This window comes from Galeopterus variegatus, unplaced genomic scaffold (assembly GCF_000696425.1).
Source record: "Galeopterus variegatus unplaced genomic scaffold, G_variegatus-3.0.2 Scaffold1480, whole genome shotgun sequence".
NCBI classification, from domain to species: Eukaryota; Metazoa; Chordata; class Mammalia; order Dermoptera; family Cynocephalidae; genus Galeopterus; species Galeopterus variegatus.
This window is the reverse complement of record NW_007727591.1, coordinates 71,628-85,710: the sequence shown is the minus strand read 5'-3', so window position 1 is coordinate 85,710 and position 14,083 is coordinate 71,628. Positions and strand designations below refer to the sequence as shown.

The following is a 14,083-nucleotide window of genomic DNA, read 5'->3' as shown; positions in this document are numbered from 1 at the left end:
GAACCACTGTTGAGAGAAATTAAAGAGGGCACAAGAAGATGGAAAGATATCCCATGCTCTTGGATCAGTAGAATTAACATTGTGAAAATGTCCATATTACCCAAAGTGATCTACAGATTCAATGCAATCCCCATCAAAACTCCAATGACATTTTTCTCAGAAATAGAAAAAACTATCCAGAAATGTATATGGAATAACAAAAGACCACATATAGCCAAAGCAATCCTGAGCAAAAAAATAAAGCTGGAGTCATAACACTGTTGGCCTTTAAACTATACTACAAAGCTATAATAACGAAAACAGCATGGTACTAGCATAAAAACAGACATGCTGTAGTGGATTGAATTATGTCCCCCCAAAACTCACTGAAGCTTGAATTGTGTCCCCCAAGTTTTATGTATTGGAAACTTAGCCCCCACTGTGACTGTTAAGAGGGTGGGAAATATTATTATGGTAATTGAAAGGTGGAGCCTTGAAGAGGTGATTGGATTGTAGGATCATACAGTAGTGAATGGATTAAACATGGTGGTCAGGGGCATGGTTCTGAGGGCTTTGAAAGAAGAGGAGAGTCTGTCTTTCTCTCTCTCTCTGCTCTCTCCCTACTCTCTCTGCTTCCACCATCTTGCAATGTGAGATCTCTGGGTCACTGTCACCACCACTAGATGGACTTTGGACTTCCCACCCTCAGAAACTGTAAGCAATAATAAATAAATAAATAAAAAGAAACTGTAAGCAATAAATTTCATTTTCTTATAAAGTACCCAGTTCCATGTATTTTGTTATAAGCAAGAAAAACAGACTAATACACACATGGGTCAATGGAATAGAATAGAGAACCCAGAAATCAATGCATACACCTACAGCCATCTGATCTTTGATAAAGTCACCAAGTCTACACACTGGGGAAGAGACTGCCTCTTCAGCAGATGATGCTGGGAAAACTGGATATTCATATGTAAGAGAATGAAACTAGACTGTACCTTTCACCATATACCAAAATCAACTCAAAATGGATTAAAGAATTAAATATACATCCTGAAACAATAAAACTCCTTAAAGAAAACATAGGAGAAATGCTCCAGGAAGTATAAGTGGGTACAGACTTCATGAATATGACCCCAAAAGCACAGGCAACTGAAGGAAAAATTAACAAATAGGACTATATCAAACTAAAAAGCTTCTGCACAGCAAAAGAAACAATCAATAGAGTAAAAAGACAACCAACAGAGTGGGAGTAAATATTTGCCAAATATACATCTGACAAAGGATTAATATCCAGAATATACATGGAACTCAAACAACTTTACAGCAAAAGAACAAATAACCCAATTAAAAAATGGGCAAAAGAGCTGAATAGGCATTTCTCGAAAGAAGATATATGAATGGCCAACAGACACATGAAAAAGTGCTCAACATCACTCAGCATTCGGGAAATGCAAATCAAAACCACTTTGAGATACCATCTCACTCCAGTTAGGATGGCTAGTATCCAAAAGACTGAGAACAATAAATGCTGATGAGAAAAAGGAACTCTCGTACACTGTTGGTGGGACTGCAAAATGGTGCAGCCTTTATGGAAAATGGTATGGAGGTTCCTCAAACAATTACAGATAGATCTACCATATGACCGAGCTATTCCACTGCTGGGAATATACCCAGGGTAATGGAAATCATCATGCCGAAGGGATACCTGTACTCCCATGTTTATTGCAGCACTATTTACAATAGCCAAGAGTTGGAACCAGCCCAAATGTCCATCATCAGATGAGTGGATACAGAAAATGGGGTATATCTACACAATGGAATACTACTGTGCTATAAAAAAGAATGAAATACTACAATTCGCAATGGCATGGATGGACTTAGAGAAAATTATATTAAGTGAAACAAGTCAGGCACAGAAAGAGAAATACCACATGTTCTCACTTATTTGTGGGAGCTAAAAATAAATAAATAAATATACAAACAAATAAAGGGTAGCAGGAGGAAGAAGACACAACAATCACAACAATTTCTTGAACTTGTTAAGACAAGTGAACATATGTGATGTAGTGGGCGGGGGGAGAGAGGAAAGCGGAAAGAGGAATGAGTTGAGGGACATGAAAATCAACTACAACTACACCGTATATTGAGAAGTTAAAATAAAATATAAATAAATAAATAAATGAAATGAAAATGAAAAATGAAAAAAATAAGGGTTCAAACAATAGGCCACTTAACAACTCATAGAGAAAATTTCAATGTTTTAATAAACTTGAGTGGCTGCAGACCAGAGAGAACTGGTTCTTACCTGTAAGAACCAGCTGGAAAATCAATGCTGCCTGCAGGCAACAGTGAAAAGTTCCACTTGACTAGACTTCACAGTGAATTAAGGGCAATAATGAAAAAGCTGGTATAAGGCCACAAAGGAGCTTGAATTCCAAGGTGAAGAATTTGGACAAAAAAATTAAGCAATTCAGATTCACTGAGAATATTTCAATGGCACATTCAGATCTCAATGGATTGGACACAGATATGACATGTCCAGTCCATGGTGTGGCCTCCTTGGAGTAGAAATTTAGCATATGTAAGGGGTCTTCAAAAAGTTCACTATCAGGGAATACTTTAGTGGCTTCCAATCATCAGCAGGAAAGATGTCTAGAAGAATATGAATAAAACGTGAATGTGTGCAGACACAGCAGGAAAGCAGTTAACTCCCGCCAGCATGCACAGGGACTCTGCAGCTGCTCTGAAGATGCCATTGCAACAGGACAAGGGAGAGAGCTAATGAGGCCAGCAATTAGGGCAAAGGTAGTTGGAAATGAGAGGAAAGAAGGGCTTGAAGGGATAACAATAATGACACCCCATATCTGCAAAGTACAGTCTACAAAGCACACTTTCATTTAATGCGTACAGCAATACCATGAGTGGTAATTAACATTTGTGTTACACTACATCATTTAAAGAGCCCCTTTATATTTATTATCTTCTTAATTGTTATCCCCATTTCACACATGAGAAAACTGAAGCTTGGAATTAGAGAACAACTTATCTAGTAAGGAAGAGAGCTAGAACACAAACTCAGGCATTTAGATTCCTTGTCCAGCATTTCCATTGTCCAGAGTAGCCCCAGAGACTCCAGCATCCTTCTTTAATCTTATAAATGTGGCCTCAATGCTCTGGGAAGCAGCTGTAGATTATGATAGAAGCTTAAGGGTCTCCCCTTAAAGTTCTCATCTTCTAGAGTTCAACTTCCAGCCCAGGACTTATATAGAAAGAGCCTCACCCTAGAGACTAGAGTCTGAATGAACACCTCCTGATGCAGATGGCTCAGTTTCTGGAAGAATTTCATTCCTGTTTTATTAATCAAATTAGATTTGTGGATCCTCAAACACAAGAAACATGACTTTTTTTTATCTTTGTATCCCCAGATCCTAGCACAGGATCTGGCATTCAGTAAATACTGTTGAATAACTTAAATAGATAAATGAACATAAATTTAAGACCCTTAGAAATATCTTGAGATCTCCTCTCCAGAAAAAAGAAAAACAATATAAAGAATCAAACAATTATTGGAGCAACAGTTATTTAACATTAAGCCATAAGTTTGAAATCATTCAGAATTAAACCAGACTGGGCCCCTACTCTGAAAACTTTCTATTTCACTCAATCCCATGAACATTCATTGGTTCTCACTATGTGCAAGTTGCCAGGAATAACACAAAGATGAGTAGACAGACCCATAATCTCAAGGAACTCACCTGCTAGCTGAAAAGATAAAACACTGATACAAATCTCTTTACTACACTGTAGAATACTAAAAATCCTTCCCCCCCCCAAATTTTTTTTTCAAAATATTATGGGAGTATAAAGAAGAGGGGGATGGAGAGCATCAGAGATACATGAAGGAGCCATAGAATTTCTTCAGAAGGAACTGAAATTAAGGATGTTTCAAAAACAGAGAAAGCTTGAGCAAGGGCAGCAATGAGAAAGTACAGGGGGTTTTTTGGTGATAAGCAGTAGTTCCTTTTGGTTAAAGCATAGAGTACATGAGGGAAAATGGCAGGCAACATTTTGACACCCTGTGCCTCAACATAGCAGTGTCACACACCAGTTTCCCTTGAGACGTCATAGCCTGCTTCACACTGTCCCCTCTAAATCCCCCTTCATGCTGGAGCAGCTCAGCATCCTGCGGATGGCCCACCCAGCACCACCCCCCAACACACAGCTTCTAACCTCCTCCGTGCCCACTCCTCTTAAACTGGACTAAGTTTAACGCCCATAGCTGTGTTTGGATTTTGATACCATTTATAAGGCCTCCATCTACAAAATGTTAAACTCACTGAAAGATTAGACTATACCAACAACTTACCTAGCTTTCTCCGTCCCCCTTTTCCACTTAACTTGTTCTTTGATTTCATGGAGATTTCCACCGCCCCACCACCACCACCTACCATCCCCTGCTCCTTTCTTCTATGTCCTGCACTCAGAGTGAATCAAATGAATGAATTCCTTTCTCACCCACGCCCTCAACTCCTTCATTCCTTTGTCCTTTGGTGACAACTTTCTGCACACCCCTAGCCCTAAATCCATTCCACAATGCTCTCTCTCAGATACGATGGCTAGACTTCTAAGCACACCTGGGAAACGCCATACAGCCACATGATCACAAAACTGCATGGACTGGAGTCACCATAAAACTATACCTTCCTGGGCCGGCCCGTGGCTCACTCAGGAGAGTGCGGTGATGATAACACCAAGGCCCCGGGTTCGGATCCCACATAGGGATGGCCGGGTTCGCTCACTGGGTGAGCGTGGTGTTGACAACACCAAGTCAAGGGTTAAGATCCCCTTACCGGTCATCTTTAAAAAAAAAAAAACTATATCTTCCTAGGCTTTTACACAACTCAGCCAATCTAGGTCACCTCCCCTTCTCATTTCCTTCTGAGACCGCAGAACTTCCTCAAGTCCCTTGCTCAATGCCTACCTCACAGAAGTCCTCAACTCCTGCTTCGTGGCATCAACAGGGGTGTGAGTCCAAACCTGCGGACTCTCTGCAGACTCCTTCCTGCCCTCCTCCTTTTCCACCTCTGTGGAATTCCATCTACCCACAACTCCTCTGGAACCCTGCTTTCTCCTTTATATCCTTTCAACACGTACATTTGACTTCTCATTCTGATAACTCCTTCTCCACAACTTGTAAACCTACTTGAGCTTCTCTTGTATCTTTTTTAATCCTCCCTTGGTCCTAGATCCCCTCTGGCTGCTACTCCATCTCTCCTCCCTTCATACTCAATTTGATCAAATGAGTAATCCACACTCTCTGTTCCCTCTCTTCATCTCCCATTCCTTCTTCAATCCACTGACATGTCTTTCTCCCCACCACTACACTAAAACTGCTCTGGCAAAGGTCTCCAAGGATACAACTCCCAAAACCTTCATCATAATCTGCCTTTCTGAAGTCTTTCACCTTATTGACCAGTCCCTCCATCTTGGAAGTCTCTCTTCATGGGCATAGTAACACCAGAGAGGTCTTCTCCTGATTCCCTGGTCATTTCTCTTTTTTTCTCCTATGCTGGATCATCTTTCTCCACCTGCTCTTCAAATATTGTTCATTAACCCGGGTTGAGCTAGGTTAAGCATCATCAGAACAGAGACTCCACCTGTCTTGTTAACTACTATAGCCTCAGCACTTACACCTTCCTTACATAACTGCTGAATGAATGGCTGAATGTTGGAAAAAGTACAGTGAACAGGGCACCGTCTTTTCCCTCAAGCAGCTTGCAGTCCAGTGAGAAAGATAAAATGACAGTGATTAAGTAGAAAATGGCAGTAGAACGTGGTGATTGCCACAACAAAAGCAGCTATGGGAGAATGAGAGATGGATGCAGGCAGGCTCAACTCCTCCAGCATCGAATTGTCCCGCTTACCTCAGACTCAATATGATTGGTATTGAACCATGTTCTTGTCCTAAACCACCCCCCAATGTTATTCACTTTGTATTCTCTATCTTGGGGATGGTACCACCACCCACCTTTTTAACAAGCTAGAGTCTTAGGAGTCACCCTCAAAGCCTCCTTCTCTAACACCCCACAACCAAGCAGTGGCCAAGTTAGGTTGACTTTGCCTTCTCGGTATTTGACAATTCCCTCTCCTCGTCCCCATGGTCCTCTCACGATGGTTACTGCAGCATATGTGCTTTGCCTCTAGTCTCTCTCCTCTCTAGTCCATCTTCCACACTGTGAGAGGGATCCTTTCATTCTCCTGCTTAAAAATCTTCAGTGGTTCCTGATATATAATTCTCATGTTACAACCGAGATCTCCAAGTATAGCCCTTTAATGATCTGACCCTTATCTCCCTAGTCTCATATTCCACAGTTTCTGCCTCACATTTACCATCATCTCATACCCTAAAGTCCGGTACTACTGAACTACCCACAAGTACTGACAATACACACAATGCTTCGTACTTCCCTTCTTCTGCACAAGCCATTATGTAAAACTTCCTCTTAAGACACTGCTCTAAGTCCTAAGGATTTTGCATAAATTAACTCTTAATCTTCATAACTACTCTTCTCTCCATTTTACAGATGAGGAAACTTAGGCAAAGAGCAGATAAATAACTTGCTGTATTTCTGCACAAGCCATTATGTAAAACTTCCTCTTAAGACACTGCTCTAAGTCCTAAGGATTTTACATAAATTAACTCTTAATCTTCATAACTACTCTTCTCTCCATTTTACAGATGAGGAAACTTAGGCAAAGAGCAGATAAATAACTTGCTGTAACTCATACAGCTAGTATGTTGTAGCACTGGGATTTGAACCTCCGTCTAGTGCCCTAATCTCTGTGCCATACTGCCTGACTTCGCCTTGCTTCACCACCGTGCGCATCCACCTGATGAATTCTTAATCATCCTTCAACACCTAACTCAAGCCACCACTTTCTCCATGACACTTTCCCTGATCCCCCAAAGTTAATCATTCATTTGCTTCCCAGCATTGTCATTGTACCTTGGCCACACCCCTGTTGTTATGTTTATCGCTCTCCATTTTATCCGTTTCAGAACCTACTCAACCCTACACAGAGATCAGGTTGCACATAAGAATTACCCTCGACTGTGGAAGTTCCTGCAGTTATTTCCTTAACAGTCCTTTTACTCATCTGTGCCTCATTTTTGTCTCTTGCTTATCGATTTCCCAGCTCTCACTCATCCTCAGCTCCTTGACTGCTTTAGCCCTTCAGTTTAGTTCATCGTTTACCTCCTATGCCTGCTACTTTTCCTGAACTCTCCCTCCTCTGACTGATAACCTAGTAGCGAACCCTTTTCAGCATGACCTTGGGGAGTTGCCAGCACAGCCAGCCCTAACTGGGTGGGTCTGATCCCCCAACCTGGTTCTGGACTCTTTTCTTTGGTTTCACTCAAGCTACCTCATGGGGCCAAGGAGTTATTGAAAGAATCCATGTTCTACAGAAAAACAGGAAAACTAAACAGGGTTCAGGAAGAGCAAAAACACTAACAAAGTTGGCCTGCACCATTTACACAACTCAGCTAATGTCCAAGTAGCCTCTTCTTTTATTTCCAGTTGGCAATTGGCTTATCTTCCCCTCTATTCTGTGTATTTCTTCCACATTTCACAGCTTCCACTTACTCATGGTGTCCTTTTCATAATTTTGATTTGCCATGACTTCATGCAAATGTTCAGCTTCACCTCTTCTAAATGCCTAATTATCTATGTTTCTAATTTCAGTTTCCCAAGAACAAGAAGCTGATTGGCCCCAGGTCATCTTTTCATGTCATGTCATTAAACATCCACTACTGGCCATCCTATGGATTGGCAGTCCTTGATTCCAGAACTAACCTCAATCCAATCAACTGTGACAGTGGGCACAGGGTCAAATCATGCAAAACTTGGCCACCTGGGCTGCCCCTTTAGCAGAGGCTGTGAGGTGTTTTCCCTTAAAAAGAATTATGGTGTGAAATGCCCCATGATAGAGGTATGGATTAATTTTAGACTAATGATTCTTTTAATATTTTTTGGCCATAGATTTTTCTGAGACCCAAATAAAAGCTATGGATCCTTCCCCAGAAAAAAATTATCTTATGCAGAAAATTTCACATGTAACTTAAGGGTATTAAAGAACCCCAGCAGCCATCCATAGAACCCCTACCACCACAATAGGTCAAAAGTTTATCCACAGACCTCCTCAAAGGCAGGCACTATATTGCATTCATGTTTGCATATCTGGTGCCTAGCACTGGGCTTGGCATACAGTAGGTTCCCAAAAATATGTGTTAAATGAATAAATTGAAAAATTGGTTAATTCATTAATTAAGGTTAAAAAGGTTATTCCGAGCCACATAGATGCTAAGAAGTTTGGATTTGGGGGCATTGGGGAACCATTTTGTTTGTTTCTTTTGTTGTGTTTTGTTTTTAAGCAGCAATTGATCAGAGCTGCTCATTAGGAAAATGTGTTTTCAACAGTCAGTAGAAGAAGATCGGAGGGCAAGAAACCTGTTAGGAAATTGGAGGAAAGAGGGAATGAAAACCTAAACTAGACCAGCGGAAATGGGAATAGAAAATATGGGGAAAAGATCTGAGAGTATAAAAATAAAGCTGATGTTACTTGGCACTTGATAAGAATCCTGGGTAGGAAAAGGATTTAGAGTCAAAACATGGCCTTAATGTTCTCAGGGAGGGAAAATGGAAGAATGGCAATACCATTAGCAGAGACAGGGAAGCCGAGAGGTTAGGAAAACAAGATACTTCTTAGATTATTGAGCCAAAAGTGCACGAGGGACTTTCAAGTCGATTCATAAACAAGCAACTGAATATGTGAGTATGGAGTAGCTGAGAGTTGTGATGAAGATTTCGTATTATGTACTCAAGGAGTGCCCAGCTGAAGCTGTGAGAGCAGATGCCAGGAAGCAATTTACACAATGCTCGGGGGCCCATTATCTTTCATTCACACCTACTATGCAGTTTTTGAAGCCCTTTCAAAGCCATCATTTTATTTGAAAGTCATAACAACTTATGAAATAGGCCTTTCCTATTTCTTGACCTATTTACAGGTCATGAGGAAATGGAAGTTCAAACGGGTGAGGGTTTTGTCAAAAGTACTGCAGTGCAGTAGCAGACCCACAGTTTCTGATTCTTGATACAACTCTCAACTCTCTTGCAAATTGCACACAGACAGATGCCTTACCGGCACAGGTCAGTTGGAATTGCAGTAGTTTGGTTTTTTTGTTTGTTTGTTTTGTCTTTTTAACTGTCATCAGTTTAGAGAAAAGTTTGCGAGAAGGGTGGCAATAACCCCTTGGCCATAATAGATGCCTTACCGGCACAGGTCAGTTGGAATTGCAGTAGTTTGGTTTTTTTGTTTGTTTGTTTGTTTTGTCTTTTTAACTGTCATCAGTTTAGAGAAAAGTTTGCGAGAAGGGTGGCAATAACCCCTTGGCCATAATAACCAATAATCCCCGGCCATCCACTCGGCAGTGATCACCACTATATTAAATGTCTTCAGTGTGGAGGAATAGATAGCCTCGGCTCTTAGAGAACTTCTCAACGACCACCATACAAGACTTAATTCTGAAAAGCCAAAAATCTTCAAGGTTCACAAGTCGATCGGGAAATCTGAGAGAGGACGACGGGTTTAGGTGAGTCTTCAGGCGAAGCTGAACGTTAGCAAAGGCCGACGGGCCGGGACGCGCGGCGAGCGGCGGGCGGAGCGGGAGCGGGAGCGGCGGTGAGTCAGGCTTGAGCCAGGCCCGGCGGGGCGGGGCGGGGCGGGCCGGGAGGCGGGGGAACCGCGCGCGGCGCGCCCGGAGCTCGCAGTGCCGCGCCCGCCACAGCCCCGGTGCCTCTCTCCACTCCGACATGGTAAGCCTAACTTTCTTCTTTTTTACTTTTCTTCCTCCTTAAATGAAAAGAAAAAGAAAAACACCAACAGCAGACTTTCCACCAGGCTTCATCTTTTAATTTATGTGTGGATGTGGCAGGAAACAGAGCAGGACAAATAAACCTTGTGGGAGGGTAATTAGGGAGGAAGGGGTGGAAGAAGCCCTACAATTACACCTGCGATGACGGCCTGGGGGTGGAAAGCGGCGGTTCTTTTGTCTTCCCGGTCGACGCAAAGCCGAGGGCTGGGGCAGGGCCGCCCGCCGCCCCGCACGGAGACCTCCCCGGCCGGGGCGGAGGCCCCTCCGCAATCTCGGGGCCCCAGGAGGCCGCCTCTGTCAGTCTGCCTGGAGTGGAGCGAGTGGAGACTTTCTGCGTGTGCTGGAAGCCCCTCGGCACGGGTCTCTCGGAAGGCCAGGGAAGCGTGGGAGAAAAGTTAGAGACGGGGCTTGGAATTGTGCGAGGTGTCACTAGTTATTGCTGCAGACCAGAAAGGGGACGTTTCAGAACTTGGTCGTGTGAGCCCTAGGGAAAGTCAAAGTTTCAGTAAGCAACCGGCAAACGGCCAAGAAGACACAAAGAGACAGAAACTAAAGCCTGTCGCAGCAAGCGGAACCACAGCCAAGAATGTGGGAGGAGCCCGGTCCCAGCTCAGACCCCCTCCTCCTTTCCTCTTCCTTTTGTCCCGCCATCTTTCTAGGCGCGTCCTCCACCCGTCTTTCTCTTCGCACTCCTTCCATCTCCACGTTGAACTCTGTCTTTTCCATGAGTCCACCTCCAAAATCTACCTCTTTCTTCAACTCTCTTTAGTGAAGGGGTCAGCAAACTTTGGCCCGCGAACCAACTGGGTTTTCTGTTCTGCCCACAAGCTAAAAATGGACTTTTTACAGTTTTAAATGGTTGAAAGAAAATCAAAAGAATAATTCGTGGCCTGCGAAATTATATGAAAATCAAACTTCAATGTCCATAAATAAAAGTTTTATTGGAATACGGCCACGCCCATTCCTTTATGTATAGTCAGTCTGTAGTTGCAGTGACTGAGACCATATGGACCACATAGGCCTAAAATATTTACCATTAGGGCCTTTACCAAAAAAAAGTTTGCATACTCCTGCTTTAGTGTGTCAATCTGTATCCCCACCTCTTTCCCTCTTCTGCTTTACTCTTCTACGAAAAAATACAATCAACATCAGGTTGTGCTACTCTGCGTGCATTTTTTCAGTTCTTTCACTGTACCCTTTTATCATATTGTTTTCTCCTTCCTATCACAGCCCCCACCAGATGAAACTCCAGCCGTACAGTGAAGTGTGGAGGGTGCTGGCTCCTTCAGCCACTGCCCCACCTTGGGCAAAGCCTTCCATCTCTGGCCCTTCTCAGGAACCATCTCCAAAGTCCCCTCTAGCTCCACAAATTATGCAGTTCCATTTCAGGAATTTGATGACTATTTTTTTCTTTTGTTTTGGAGAAATAGTTGGGGGAAGGGGCTGTGCAAAGAGGTTTTCATTTTCTCTTTGTGGCTGACAGCAACAGTTTTCAAGAAAAAGTAATAGTCTAAATTACATCAAGATTGATATTAAAGAGAAAAAAATGTAAAGCAGAAAGGCACTTTGAAACTGGAAAATCAAAGCAATCTGATTCTGCAAGGAAAAGGCAGAGGAAGCAGGTCTAGAAAAAGGTCACAAAGCCCATGCTCCTTAGCCTGGAAACTTCTACCCTATCTGGTGTGCCCTCCCAGCCAGGCTTCTTCCTGTCATCTGACACATTAGTAAGACAGGGAGATTTAGTCCTGTGCGATGAGCATGTTGTGCAAACACATGTGTTTCTAGGCTATGGTATTTTGTTTCTCCCCCAAAGTCCCTGAACCTACCAACACTTTTCTTTCCTTAAGAAAACGTTCTCTTGGGGCGCGGGGGCTCCAACAATGTGATTGTTGGGAAAGGATCCACCTCTGGAAAGGTTCAGGGACTCTAAATGCTCCAAGAGGGGCTGGCTGGTTTGCTTACTAGGTAGAGCATGGTGCTGATAACACCAAGGTCGAGGGTTCAGATCCCTGTACTGGCCAGCCACTCCAAAAAATAACAAAATAAATGCTCCAAGATGCAATGGGCAGCAGACATCTCAATTAGGCTGGTAAAGCACCTGGGGAGACAGGCAAAAATGCTAAAGGAAGGAGGGAAGGAGACCAATCAGCAGCTGCACAACTAAGGGCTCAGATCAATCCTTAGCACGTGTTAATTACAGGGCCTGAAAGCCTCTAGCTCTGGGCTCCAGGAAGTCCATCCTAAGAACAAAGTAAAGGCTAAACACTAAATTGTAAACGTCACCATCCAAATATAAATCATCGTTAATGCCAGCAGATATGCCTGAGAGGAAGGGTGTGGCCTGGCAGGGTTCCCAGAAAGCCTGCAGTTGCAGCTCTTACCCACCAGGGGGAGTACAATAGCGCCTCACTTCTGGAAACCCCTGTCACAGCTGGAATGACACACTTAGCCTGACAATTTCCTTGAAGAATTCTGTTATAAGAAAAGCAGAGCCCAGCACAGTACTCGGATCTCCTGCTTTGTAGATGCCACAGATCTGTAGATGCTGTGTGAGCGGCAACCTAAGAGCCCCCATGTGAACGTTCCTGGTTTGAAATGACTTCCAGATAAGTTCCACTGGCCATTCCTGTGGGAATGAGTGGCTCCTGGAAGCAGAAGGAGGAAAGGCTGAGGACCGCAGAAAGGGACCGGGAAGCCAAAAATCTAAGGTGGCTCTGCCATATCCATTCCCTTCTTGTGGCTCAGTTTCTGTACTTCTAAAATTAATGGTTCCAAACTCTCAAATGTGAAAGCCGCTTTTGAACATCTGAAAAGTTCTCAGCTCTCTCACTCTATACACAATAATAGCTATGGTTTTAATTTTCTTCGAGAAAATGTGTGAGTCCCAGGAATTCAGCACAGCTTTAAAAAGAACTGGCATTTCATTTATCACAAAAGCCTCTACATACTCTTGGAAAATAGGAAATTATTTAATCTATAGACAGTACTGGATGTGCATATGGACTTTTGGATATATAGTTGTACATCGATTTACCCACACATTTTAAAAACATTAGTAAACCCTGCCACCCTCACTCTCATCTACCACTTGCAAATATACCCTCAGTGCTCCATGTTTACTCTCATTATATTGCATCTAGAATAAACCTGTGAAGCAGGGTGGGAAGGAAGGTCACAGAATGTGACCTGTAGTTGCCTTGACCTCCAGCCCCCTGAAAACTAACCCAGTCTTTTAGGAAACTGCTTTGACCTGAAATAAGATGAGATTCCCTGGAGTTTCTCCAGCATTCAGCCCTTCGCATCTTGCCCTTGTTTGAGCCCCACATTTTTTTTTCCAAAGGCAAAAATCTCCAGCCCTACAGAGACTGAGCGGTGCATCGAGTCCCTGATTGCTGTTTTCCAGAGGTATGCTGGAAAGGATGGGAACAACTTCAAACTCTCCAAGTCGGAGTTCCGAAGCTTCATGAATACAGAACTGGCTGCCTTCACAAAGGTATTGGTCCCGGCCCCCAGCTCCCCAAACTACCACAGCATGAGGCCAGACCCTGGCAGAATGGCTAGGAGTGAAGGGCCAGCAGCTGACTACTGTAGTCCTGCTCCTTTTCACTCACTCCAAGCCCAGTGGTCTACACAGCAGCCAGGCTGAGCCCCTAGGCCTCAGGGTGAGCTCTGAATAACTGTTAAAGGGCTTTTTCCTCTTCTTTTCTTTGAAGTAAGATGTGTTTTAAAGATCAAGTGTGCAAACTGCATGACATAGGGAATGTTGACTTATTTTTTCCATTTATGAAATGGTATAGGGTGTAATAAAATCATTTTCAAATTTTATTCCTAATCCCCAACAGCTCTAGGGCAGTCCTGTCCAATAGAACTTCCTGCAGTGATGGAAATAATGTTCTATATCTGCACTATCCGATATGGTAACCACTAGCCACACATGCCTACTGAGCACTGAAATGTGGCTAGCATGACTAAGGGGCTGATTTTCTAAATCAATTAATTTAAATTTAGATTTAAAGAGCCATATGTATGGGGCCGGCCCGGTGGCGCACTGCTACAGTGCGCTGCTTGGAAGCGAGGCGGCGTTCCTGCCGAGGGTTCGGATCCCACATACAGACCGGTTCCCGCTCACTGGCTGAGCAAGGGGCGGGCGCAACACCTATGTTT

The 14,083-nt window shown here is 43.3% G+C and overlaps 1 protein-coding gene across 1 annotated transcript in view; it reads left to right on the top strand.

Annotated features, from left to right (window-relative positions):
• The first annotated feature begins 9,804 nt into the window (after positions 1-9,804).
• S100A11 (S100 calcium binding protein A11) overlaps positions 9,805-14,083 on the top strand; it is a 5,467-nt gene continuing 1,188 nt past the window's right edge. The window contains exons 1-2 of the mRNA XM_008577291.1: positions 9,805-9,860; positions 13,260-13,412. Coding sequence (XP_008575513.1) covers positions 9,858-9,860; positions 13,260-13,412 — 156 coding nt within the window. The 5' untranslated portion in view covers positions 9,805-9,857. The remainder of the gene's footprint in view (positions 9,861-13,259; positions 13,413-14,083) is intronic.